Source organism: Euleptes europaea, chromosome 5 (assembly GCF_029931775.1).
Source record: "Euleptes europaea isolate rEulEur1 chromosome 5, rEulEur1.hap1, whole genome shotgun sequence".
Taxonomy (NCBI): domain Eukaryota; kingdom Metazoa; phylum Chordata; class Lepidosauria; order Squamata; family Sphaerodactylidae; genus Euleptes; species Euleptes europaea.
The window spans coordinates 43179782-43193191 of record NC_079316.1 but is presented as its reverse complement, the minus strand read 5'-3'; the positions used below and the strand labels follow the sequence as shown (position 1 = coordinate 43193191).

The 13410-nt window shown below is 40.8% G+C and overlaps 1 protein-coding gene across 2 annotated transcripts in view; it reads right to left on the bottom strand.

Moving 5' to 3' along the window:
• Positions 1–13410, bottom strand: part of LOC130478010 (glypican-5-like) — a 525642-nt gene that overhangs the window by 319190 nt on the left and 193042 nt on the right. Inside the window, exons 5-6 of one of the 2 annotated variants that reach the window (XM_056850119.1) lie at positions 9766–9825; positions 8037–8162 (exon numbers count right to left, since the gene is read on the bottom strand). In XM_056850119.1, the coding sequence (XP_056706097.1) occupies positions 8037–8162; positions 9766–9825 (186 nt within the window). The remainder of the gene's footprint in view (positions 1–8036; positions 8163–9765; positions 9826–13410) is intronic. The other variant, XM_056850120.1, reaches the window with a different exon arrangement.

Genomic DNA, 13410 nt, shown 5'->3' with positions numbered 1-13410 from the left:
TTGTGTTGGTTCTTGGGATGACAGGCATTGACCTGTGGTTGCTGCAGGCATGCCTCTTTGCTTTTGCCCTGAGGAAAAAATGCTGTTTTACCCCACTGAAAACAATGGAAGATGGATAGAGGCATCTTTTTGGGGGGCATAGAACTGGACCTCTGACCCAATCTTCTTGAAACTTGGGGGTTCTTCTGTGGAGAGGCACCAGCATCTCTGCCTCTAGCTAAAAACAACCACAACAACAACCCTAGAACCCCAAATAACGTCCCCATAGGCTATAATGGAACCAAACATATTGGATTAAAAAAAATCCCATTACCATACTGATATTGGAATTCAGGGATATCAGGAATATCATTATTTTTTGGCTTCAATATACCCGAATCTGATTTTTTTTTTAATGCATACCCCTATGTTGTGCCATAACTATTCAGGTTCATCAATGACCACTTGCTATGGTGGGTGAACTTCCCACATTCAGGGGCAGCAAATATTTGTGCTCTATGCCATGTTTGTTGGCCCTCCAAAGCAACAACTTGGCTGCTTTTTTAACAGGATGCTGTGAAAGCCCACAGTTTGAGTAAAATATTGAAAAATCTGATACTGTGTTAGCAAAGACTGCCTTGCATAACAGACACAGAAGCAAATGATCAAGAATGAATGTGGTCATCCAGGGTTTTCAGGCAAAACACAAAAATATGCAAGAAGTTTCCTGTTAGCTACTATAAAGATATGGAATAGCTTCAGTAAAATCCCTACATCTCACAGTTGACTCAAAAGTGTTAAAGCACATTTAGAGTGGAAAGGCTAAAACACAAACCTCTTTTTTCCATTACTTATTTTCTACCCTAATACGAAGATGGCTGCTAAATTAATACTTCCGCTATATCCTTCACAGTAGCTGAAGTCAGTCCTAATACCATACAAAATTCTAGCTACAATGGAATGAACTAATTTGTTCTGCAAAACTTCATTCTGCTCAGTTTATCAACTGACACAATCTACTATTTATGAATATTGTGCCATACTATTTCACACTATGCTTATGTGGTGCATTGTTTATAAATGCTACATTTGTTTTTCCCAAAGAGCCTGAGTGTCAATTAGTGGATGCCATAAACAAATATTGTTCACCTTACAGACAACTTTATGAAAACACAAGAAGGAATAAAAAAATTAGAACCGAGACACATGCCAAGTTTCAATGGCTGAGACACCTCAGAGCGGAGTCCTGAAATAATTTGAACAGATTAATATGGATGACTTTATTTTTGATACAACAGTAGGGAAGTATATATTTGGAATGTAAGTTATTTATTTCAGCTGGTATCGTATCAGTTAGAAATGGATATGTTCCAGAGAGCTAACAGCTTTTTTAGAGGTTTTTATTTAGCACTTAATGTAGGTTATAAAAAAAAAATTCAGCAGGGAGATGGGAAGCATCAGAGGGTGACATGAGCAGAGCATACATCCAAAGGAAGCCTCAACACCTTCAGCTGGGAATATATCACAATGCACCCCACATAAGTAGGCAAGGGACTGATCATTGCTCAAGTTGTGACTGCTGCAGATGTTTTCCAATACCTATCCTGCATACTGCCAAGCAACCTTCCCCTCAATGTACAGTGCAGAAAGCTCCCCCACCCCATGCAGATATGTGAGCAGGACAACACCACACTGTCAGTACAATCTCATACCCACGTAGGCTTACCTAGTCTCCCACCAGCCTCCTGCTGTCCCCACCGCCTCTCAGTAGGCCAGTGAGGGGGGGGGGAATGTGGGGGAAGAGTAAATTTGCTGATGGCATGATGTCACTTCCAAAGCAAACCTGGAAGTGATGTCATCATGTCAGCATGACACTCTACGATCTCCTCCAAACTATGGTAAAATGGAAGAGTTTGGGGGGACCCTAGAGTGTCACAGCAAAGCAGTGATGTCGCTTACAGGTCTGCACTGGAAGATTTGTCCCCATTGCCGTGTCATTCCCCAGATCCCCAGCTTCCTCTCTCTCCTGCTGGTTGCCAGCCAACGGCAACCCTATGACTGTGGAGCCTGCTCGCTCTGTCCATGTCACAGTGCAAGTAGGCGTAGATTGAGGCTTGCACCCACAATGCACAAACTGGGGCAATGCCAGTAATTCAGTGTTTCGCATCCCAAGAAGTTGCACATTTTTCTTTCCCTGTCCTATGCTTTTTCTTCTCCCCTGCCTGTTTCCTCCTTTTTCTGCCTCCATCAGTGATAAAGGAGAATGGAAAAAGAACTGCTGCTGTGCTGTATGAAAGCAAAGTTGGTAATGAAAGATAATCTCTGGGTCATAGAATTAATCATCCAGCCTGTAATACTGAAACATCTAAGGCACATTATGTTGGCCTGACTCTTGCCATGACAAGTGTGTGTATACTTTGAAACGGTTGCCATTGTTACAGGTAATCCTGGATCAATAGACATGATCTGATTTCCCTGCTCTGCTTTCCTACTGTTCTGGAATTTCTCTCTGCTGTGTCATACTTCTCGTTCATTCTGACTTAACTAGGAGAATTTCTAAAATTAAATCTAAAACTGGATCATGCACAGTTTGCAACTGCTTTTCATCCTTTCAGATCCTTTGTATCTTCCCCCCTTCTCTGTTATTTGTGCATATGAGTTCAGGGCTAAAATGCTCTATGAATGATTTTATCTAGGTTACTTTTCTAGAGCATTACTAATCTGCACTTGTGATCCTGTGCATTGGTAAAACACCACACAAAAAGAATCTTGCTAAGTACTGCCTATATAATTGACTGTTTTTTGTAGTGTTTTGCTGTACACATGTGCTTTGCAAACATTGAAGTGAGGAGTGGGTACGTGAACTGAAAGTTGTAGCAAACTGCGCATGTATGCAAAATATTGTTTGTTTATTTAGAAAATGTGTATGTCATCTCTGCTGGGAACCTTCCAAAGGAGGCTTACTAATAACAACATTAACATTATTGATTAAAACCCAACATTAAAAACTCAGCCAGAGTATAAAAGCAAAAATCATTGAGTAGCTTAAAATAACAGTTTTCAGGTTCAAAGCACGATATAAACATGGTGCTAAAAGATCAACCTCTTAATTAAAAGTCTTGAAACAGAAATGTTTTTGTCTGGTACCTAAAACTGAGAGTCTTAGGCACCATGCAGGCCTCAAGGGGAAGGCAAGGTGCTGCTGCTGAAAAAAGCTTTATCACTGAACACAGATCACAAATCATTGCAGAAACAAGATCACGTAAACCAGGGAGAAATATGACCTGGGATAATTACAGAAGCATCTGTACTTTTTATAACTGCCAGCACTAGGCTACAATATAATTTTTGCGACAAGTACTCCACAAAATTTCCATGTTTTCCACTGTGCTGTGAACTTCCACATTTTTCAGATTTCAATATTTACACATACAAGAAGCATACTTATACTGAGGCCTTTTACACATGGGTTGTTTCCGTTGGATATGCTGCTCTCTCAATGCACAGTATTTGCAGCTGAATTCTCAAATCACTCTGCACAGGGGTCTGAAACTGACCAGTACTCACTGTGAAACTGACAAAATTAGCAGCCACATAGGTAGTTTGTGATTATTTCAGCATTCTCACTAGTCGCAAACAAAAAAAACCCTGTTTGATCAGGCCAAGGTCTGAAACTGACCAATGTAAAGTAAATTGTAAAGGTCCCCTGTGCAAGCACCGGGTCATTCCTGACCCATGGGGTGATGTCACATCCCAACATTTTCTAGGCAGACTTTGTTTGCGGGGTGGTTTGCCAGTGCCTTCCCCAGTCATCTTCCCTTTACCCCCAGCAAGCTGGATACTCATTTCACCGACCTCGGAAGGATGGAAGGCTGAGTCAACCTTGAGCCTGCTACCTGAAACCAACTTCCGTAGGGATCGAATTCAGGTCGTGAGCAGAGCTTTGGACTGCAGTACTGCAGCTTAACACTCTGCGCCACGGGGCTCCTAGCGAAACTGACCAATACTCACTTGAAACTGACCAATAAGCAACCTCATAGTATTCAGCTTCAAGGGGAGGGGTTGGATGAGGGGGAAAGACAAGTGGGAGGGAGAAGCGAGAATGGGCGTGGGGAGAAACCCCCGAATTCAAGTAGGCATGGGACCAGCTTTCTGTTTGGGATCAAGGCAGACATTAAACTCAGGGTAAAACAGCATCCACAAAATGCAGGGATAATGTGAGAGGAGAGCGAGGTGACTTCTAAAGGTTGGGAAATACATGCATAATGAAAACAATGCCCCGAAGTGCTTGGGGCTTGACGGCAATGGAAACAACTCGTGCAGAAAAGGCCTGATTCATAACCCTGGTTTCTTTAACCCTGTTTAGCAGACTCTAGCCCTATATAGATGACCTGTCCATGTGCTGACTGAACATATGGAGAGGAAGAGTGGGCATGAGTGCACTGGTCCTGCCCTGTGTCCGTGTACTGTGCAAACAGGCTGAGGAAGAGTCTGTGCATATGCTCCTTCTCCACAGTGGTTTCTGAACATTGAGAGGGAGTGTATGTGCAGACACTTCTTCAATGCATTTGCACCATGCAGATGACTTAGGGCTCATGCGGAAGAGGGGCAAGAGGAGTAATCATTATACTGACATGAGTAGGATTCTGAGTAGACCTGCTTAGGATGGACTGCAAACCACCATAATATTTACTGTTTACTGCCATGGATATATGGGAACTATCACACCAAATATCACCACTGCTTTGCCATGACAAATGCATGACTGAATGCAATGCATTTGCATCAGCAAATAATAAAGAGCTTGGGTTTTGTTTTTGTTTTTTTGGACAATGTATTTTAAAACACCAAGTTTTCTAATAAAGGGTTCCCATGTTAGAGTTTCATCAGTTTATTGATTTAACTGGCTATTAGCTTCTGCATGAAGTGCGTTTTTAAAATATACTTGGAAACTCAAACCAGGGTATTTTTGTCACTGTTTTGCAAAGTTGTTATGATTCTAATCATAATGCCCTGCAGAAATGTATCTCATCTCCCTCCCAACACACCAAGAACCTTTTGTGAAAGAGACTTTATCTCCCTCAGACCCATCTTCCTGGTAAGGTGAAGAAGAACAAAAAATGAATTTGCAAGGAATTCCTGAAGGATCTGTAAACAGAATGCACAGCAAGAAAGCACTCACAGAATGCACCAAATGTAAACACTCAAAAGGTTTCCATGCTGTGATGCCATCAGGGACAAAGATGCTCTTTGCATTGTTGTAAAGGTCACGGCTGTGTTTGTTCAATTTGTGTGTCTGGCTTTGTCACCTCAGTGCAGATCTGAGTGGATACCAAGTCAAGTAATAGTTCAGCACAAACTACTGAGACTCAGCATTCGTCTATGTCATTTTGCCCTTACTTTGTGACCGTGCATAGTGTAGCCTCTCTCAACTGTGGCTAAGAAATTAGGGACTGGTTATAGGGTTTCTAATTTCTGCCCTCTCAAACTTGAATTTATTTGTTTACATTCGGGGGGAGGGGGGAATGAGGAGGGGAATGAAGAAAACATGGTGGGGGAATGAGGAAAACATCTGCCTACTGCTGATTTCAGTGTACCACCCACACAGAAACACAACTGAATTTGGGTTGCCAAATTCACGTTGGGAAATGCCTGGAGATTGGGTGGTGGGATAAGGGGGTTGTGGAGGTACTTGAGTGGGATATAATGCAATAGGGTTCACCCTCCAAAGCAGCCATTTTATCTGAAGGGGGGGGGCTGATCTGTGAAGTCTGGAGATCAGTTGTAATTCCAAGAGATCTCCAGGCCCTGCATGGAGGTTGGCAGCCCAAAACTAAATATACCTACCCAAGCTGCACATCTCTGCTCCATGACATACATGACACCTGCAGTAGATATTGGACTCCATTGCAACTTTTCATACCACTCCCCATCAGGTTTCTGACCCACCACATACCCTCCCTGCCAACCACATATTAGAGTGTTTACATAGAGTCCAAGACCTCAGCAAAGATCTTGGAAGAACCCACAGGCCCCTACCATTTTCCAGTCACTCTCACACACACAAACACTGGTGCATTGTGTTCAATGCACTTCACTAAACAGGACAACCAAGTAACAATCAGGAAGAACTGTGAATGCTAATGTGAATAGGCTGTATTTAAAAAAGGAAGGAGACTTCTGGAGAAGCAGCCCTGTTTGCTTTCTTTCCACTCAACCTCCCCCACCCCCAATTTATTGTTTTTGAGGAATAAATGTAGACAGGGTGCCTCTGGAAACCAATTTATTGTTGGAAGACTAAGTAATCAAGATAGCCAGGGCTCCAATGGGATGCGTAGAAAGAGCTTACCATATGTCAAGAAAGAAGCCATCTTAAAGGAATTTTCCAATGGTTTCCAGCTAAGTTTACTGTCCTCTGAGTCTCTGTAGGTGTTAGCCCCACCCCCAACACACACACTGGCAGGATACCTAAGGTTGCCAGCTCCTGGTTGGGAAATACCTGGAGATTTTGAGGATGGAGCCTGAGGAGGGTGGGGTTTGGAGAGGGGAGGGACTTCAATCGCCAAAGCAGCCATTTTCTCCAGGAGAACTGATCTCTATAGGCTGGAGATCAGTTGTAATAGTGGGAGATCTCCAGTCACCACCTGGAGGTTGGCAACCCTAAGGATACCTGTCAAAGCCATCTACTTAAGCCTGTTAATTAGGTCACACAGTTCAGCTGTGAATCTGGTTGGGGAGAGGAACTCACTCTCACCCTGGAAAATTCTGTGGATATTGCCTAGTGATCGGTTGAGGAGGTCATGAGGTTATGGCCAGCATTTTCTCTAAGTTTAGTTAGAGAGAAGATTCCCTTTCCTCCCTACCCCTTCTCCAGATTAGAGTCCACCACTCTTATCCACTATACCACACAGGTAAAGCTTGGTTATGTTACTGTACCAAGGCAGGGTCAGCCTTGACACCATATTACTGTCTCCTTCAGAAAGCAGAGGCTTGGATGGAGAGTGGAGTCTATTGCAAGACAGACTAAGAGCTGAGAGAAGGGAGAAGCTTAGCGCTGTTGAAAGTTGGCTGGAGGCAAGAGAACTTTCATTTTTGAGCTGCTCTTGTCAGGTGACTGTGTAGGCAGGGCAGGTGTGCAGTGTTGACAGAAAACAATACAGGATTGTACCTAGGTACCACTTCATACATGATATAAAAATAAAACAACATCTGCTTCAGCTCCTGGTTTGAGGTACCCTAACTAACCAATCACAGTGAGTGTGATGACATGGGTTGAGCTAATCAAATAACTGTGGTTCGTTTAATGAAACCATGACTTTGTTTTATGTCTGAATCAATCCTGCTATGGCTTCCTGTAGTGTGTTGAACGCAGACATCCTGGCCTAAGCCTGGATATTCCCCAACTACAGTGAAGGTGATAAAGCCAGGATTGATCAAATAACCAGGATTTGACTTATCATCTTCAAGCTAAGTCTTGGTTTCATTAACTAACCATAATGAAAATAAACTATTGTTCCATGTTCTGTCTAAAACAAGCCAGTATCTCAGCACTAGCCAGCACACATTGCCCTCTTCCATACAGGTAAAATATTTCTTTTAGCTGCAATTCTATTATCCAGATGTACAAGTAATGAAATACAAACCATTAGAATTACATACTATTCAGTTAAACAAGTAGGTTCATTTTCACCTTTTTAATGCACTGCAAACAAATTAGGCCAGAAATGTGCAGTGTGCTTAGCATTTGCATTAAACACACAATTTGGAAACAATGCATATTGAAATCAGTGATATCTATTTCTATGTTTTGGCCCCATCTATGTGTAGAAAAAAATATCTCCTTTGTTCGGCAGCCTAAGTCCCATGAGCAGTTCTATTCTCAGTCCAGAGATCCATTGTCAAATATAAAAGACAAGCAAAATGAAAAGCAGTATTATTTTGAACACCTCCTCCACCAATGTTTATTCTTTAAAGGTGCTTTCAAAAAATATACAGAGAAAAAATATATGTATCAACCTGCGACCCATTCACTAAATGAACGACATTCTCACAATTACCTTTCTACAACATCCTCTCCATTCCAGCAAGTTGAGCTGTCTTTCATCACTAGATCCCCATCACAGAGTCGTTCCGTTAAAGAAGCATAAAGAGTTCTGGATCGTTTCATGTAGTTGATGAACTCCCTAGAAATTAGAAAGGCAACATTATCAAGAATGCTAATTGGCATTCTAAATTGCTTCCTAGGACTTAATAGTGCAGTAGCTAGGTTGATAATGTGCCTGCTCTTGACTTAACTGGTTAGCTCAATCGATAATAGAACCAATATTCAGAGGATCAAGCTGCACTTTTCACACCAACACATGCAATTAAACCCCAATAGCTATTTCTTATACTTTGGAAGTGTAGACTTCGAGTGACAAAATAGTTGAATTTACCCCCAAGCTGTAAAACGTGTGCATTTCAAAATGTAACACGTAAAAATAATACATTATTCAAAGTCATATCAGTAACTATTGCAACTCCCGTGACCTATTTCTGAATAAATGTGTTTAGGATTGAGTTGGCTGAACTTAATTTACAAGAAATCCTTTTTTGACTATATCATAAAGTCATATTTTTAATCATACCGCAATCAGCAGGGAGAGTTAATTCCACAGTTAATCCAAATATGCCAATAGCTGGTCATTTACCACCCCCTCTACTTCAGTATTCCAAGAGAGGATTTATCATCTCACTAAACCTGTTCATTTTGTGTGTTTTGATTAGCCAAGGAAAGACCTAGCTAGTGGCAATTCTGCCGATGAATCACCTGGTGACATTATATGAGTTTATATACATTACATATATTATGTGACCAACAAAATATTGAGTAACAGCAACCCGTTGGAATGAACAGTATTTCCCTGATTTCATATAGATTCTAATATCTAGGAGGAGAACAACTGGATATTTCCAGCATCTTAAATATGCAGCCCTTACTGTCAAGACAACAACATGAATGGTATGTGAGCAGAAACAAGAAACATGGGGAACAATTGTCTCCCTCTCTGGTTTGATCTTGTACATACTAGAGTACTCTTATGCCACTATCCTCCCACTCATGAGTCCAGAGCTGTGCACAAGTATTACTGAACACGAAATCATGCCTGTAGTTTTAAAAATGCAGTTATGGCTTTTGCTCCATGTAAAGGGAGCATATTGGTTGAGAAGAGCTTCCATGGCAAATAGGCTAGGATGGGATAATTTTCCTATTAATATAATTCTTACCTGACACAAAATCTAACACCATAACAACTTTATTAATATAATGCACAGTCTAAAAACTGTGCTAGACCTGCAGCTCATTCGTTCATTTGAAGTCTGTTGTTCCTGTTACTCACATTGTCTTCAAAAAGCTTAAGGGCAGCCTTTTTTATTGATTTGGATGGTAGTTACCTAATTTCAAAATAATATTTCAGCAAAACCTCTAATCATGTTTTCAGTTAAGAACAGATACACTTTTAGAATATTCTATATGAATTAAAAGATCATTTGAAAGGCATTTCATGGTATCACTGAACAAAACACAGAGGGAGATCCAGAGGTTCCCTCCCAGTAAGTGAGTAATCTTCCACTGGAGTTCTCCAGGGGAAGGAACCTTCTTTCAGTGGAATGCTTCTCATTCAATAGAAGGGAACTGCTATCTGCAGCCCCCTGTATGCCTAGAAACAAACGAAGAGCCTTTAACATTTGGGAGCTCACTTAAAATGCACAAACAAAGCAGGTCAGCTTCTTTTTCAATCTTACCGGGACATTTTTTTCAAACTTCTGGATTTGTCATTCTTTGAAGCTTTCAGAGGCAGAGAACTGGAATGGGCCAGGGAGAATAATCATCAGTCAGGAAATGGGGGAAGGAGGGAAAGCAGAGATGCAGGTAAATGAAGAAATGAGAAACAAAAAAGGTAATAAATTATTTGAAAGAAAAGATAATCAAGGTCATGCACAGGATTATACCAGAAAAGAATAAATGCAATTTAAATATGTTCTGATCAATAGTTAAAAATAAAATAAAGGAACAGCTCATCCAAAGCTTAATTCTTGCTGGACTGTGCCCTCTACTTGCAGATTTGAGCTTTTCTCTAAAATAGATTTTTAAAAGAAGATTTACCATGCAATCCGAAGCATGTATACTTAGAAGTAAATCCCATCAAGTTCAACACACTCCCTAGTAAATATGCTGAAGATTGCAGCCTTAGCTGATTTTTAAAAAATGCTCTGTTATAAAACAAAAGCTTAAACTGTTAAAAATAAATCTATGGAACTAATCAGCTGTATCCAAATGCAACATAATGGAAGAAGAGTTGTGAGAATAAAGTAGAAGTAATGTTTTGTGGATGAGAACTTAACATGCACATAGGTGTCATAGATGGAAAATTACTCATGTTCAAGGAGACAAGGCAAAGTTCTTTTCACCTCAGGAAATTGTAAAAAGTGCATTGCCACCCTTAAGTGCATAGGAACGGTAGAATTCAATAAATAAATATCCAATAGTTTAGTTTCACTGAAATCACTACAAATAAAAGGACGTCATCTGAATGGGAAGAGCTTTCCAAAAACTTTCCACTCATGGGTTTATTTTAATGAAAATGACTCCCAGGAGTCTGTATAGAAAAACCTATGAAAAGTGGATGCTTGTCCAGAGGATCTCCACACACTGTTTAAGTGGGTGAAAAAGAGCCATGGGAAATAAAAAATACAGTGAAATCCTGACGTCATATTACCTCAGCTGCTACCTTTCCCTATTAAAACCTAAATCCTAACTTTTAAACAGAATGTACTTCCAATCTGTGTTTAGGTGCAGGATATATTAAAGTGAGGCTCAAATATTGTAGCCAAGTCTCTTGTGTTGCCAAATGTCAAGAAATAGGCCTGTACAATACTTGTAATTTCTGAAATCAACAATAACATCTGACTTTATTGGTTCTTGTAGGTTATCCGGGCTGTGTAACCGTGGTCTTGGAATTTTCTTTCCTGACGTTTCGCCAGCAGCTGTGGCAGGCATCTTCAGAGTAGTAACACTGAAGGACAGTGTCTCTCAGTGTCAAGTGTGTAGGAAGAGTCAGAGAGGGGTTGGGTTTGAGCTGAGTACTGTCCTGCAGACGTAATGTGCATTGTCCTGTAAGTATCAAGATAATGTACTAATGAGAGTGTGGTATGTTAATATGGAAGCATTGTATCCTGAAATGATCTGGTAATGTGTGAAATCCAAAGCTAATCTGCATGGCTATTGTTGACTGTAGCCTTTGTTAGTCTGGAGGTTTTTCAGGGCAGGAAGCCAAGCCAATCTGACTTTATTGATTGAGATCTATGCACACACCGTTTAGTTAGTACATTTTAATCTCATCCTTCCCTCCAAGAAACTAAGGGCAAAGTACATTGTTCTCCCCTTGTCCATTTTATCCTCACGACAACCTGGTGAAGGAGGTTAGGTTGAGAGACAGTGACTAGCCCAAGATCACCGAGCACGTTTCAAAGCAGAGTGGTGATTTGAACCTGGGTGTACCAGAGTCAATCCAACATTCTCACAACTATACCACACTGGCTGTCAATGGCAACTCTTGCTGTTGTGATCCCATCTTAAAACACAGTTCTCAGTGTCTGCCCATCTCTGAATCGTGTTTGACAAAGCAACTAAAGTTACCATCTGCTGGAGAGATGTAACATGCACAGTTAAGAGTAACCAAAATATCATGCAGTTTTGGTGCAAGTTTTAGCCATGCCAGCATAGTCACAGAGATAGGTTTCATAGAGTTAAAAAGATATGAGAAGGGGGGAAATAATTTAGATGGTGATAAAACAGAAAATTCACTATTCTGAGTAGGTATCATCTGCAAGGAAAGAGGAATTGGAACCAAAAAGGAACCTTTGAATCTGGAATTTATTATAACAAGCAAACCCTAAAAGATGGCAGAAAAGGAAGGCTTTCCTAATTTTTTATGCCACTGCATTACAATCCTCATTCATTCAATTGGAATATTTCTGGTCTTGACCAACTTCAGCACTAACCTGAACTATTGGGAGACGGAGCCATTCAACCACTTTAAGATGTAGGCCCTAATTCTGCAAATGATTTATGAATAGTCCTTTGCACTTATCACATGGCTTTGCATTAAAGAACAAGCTGCTTGTTAAGATATTTAATCATATTTAAGTAAATGGATGCAAGCATACTGGATTATTAAGTAAGCTATGAGTACTGGGCTGCCAACTCCACTTTGGGAAAATCCTGGAGATTTCAGGATGGAGCCTGGGGAGGGTGGAGTTTGGGGATTGGAGGGGCCTCCACAGGGTATAATGTCATAGAGCTGATGCTCCAAAGCAGCCATTTTCTCCAAGGGAACTGATTTTTGCAGTCTGGAGATCAGTTGCAATTCTGGGACATCTCCAGGACCGCCCGGAGGTTGGCAACCCTATAAACGGATTAGAGTCTGCATTTCCATCTGACATGGATACCATTGTAGATGGGCCTGAATGAATGAAAAAAGGAAGAATGAATGAATGTGTTACATTCTTGTCACCATACACCTATGGACAATCTTTTTTTCAGATTTTCTGGAGAACTCAAAGGTGGATTGAAGGGCCTCTGCTCATGGAGCATGATATGCTTGCCTCCCTGCTCCTTGGTGGAACCCCAAATGCCCATGTGATGCCACTCATGGGGATCCCTGTTTCCAAAGACTGCATTTTGAGCTGCAACAGAAGGGGGAGGTGAGAAAGTCACATTCTGTGGGTAGAAATCCTTTTATCTGTAGAAACACTCCAGAGGTTCCACGCTAATATGTTACAGATTAAGTTCCTCTATTATGAGACACCATATGGGCATTTATGGGCTCTCTTCTGGACTAAATTGATTTTGGGGGGGGGAATTTCAGAATATATAAGCAGACTCCAAAGTATATGAAGCGAACTTTTCTACAGACTAAACAGACGTCTATCTGGCGTCTCATTTCAACTGGAACCTCCGGTATGCAATTTTGGCGTGCCAATACCATAGCAACCAGGACTACAGATCCCATGTTCAGGGGAAGTCACCCTGTTTAAATGAGATGCCTGGAGTGTGAAATACTCTATGAGTAAGTTATTGTTACTCACACAATTTAACTTTTAGATCATCCTCCTATTGGTGCAATGTAGATGAAGACCTTCTTCTTTAATAGAACCAAACTGTTTCGATTAATAAGCACAAAAGTGCCTTTTAACATTTGATATACAACTCTGAACAGACTTTTTAAATATATACACTTCAGTGAAAATCAGGAAGTATGACTTGGTCTCTGGTAGCAGCACTATTAGGCAATACAATGTTGATAGAACAATGAGAAAGCATAGAGCTATGCAAATGTTCAAATGTTCATAGCATAGAGCTATGCAAATGTATATGCTGTGTATACT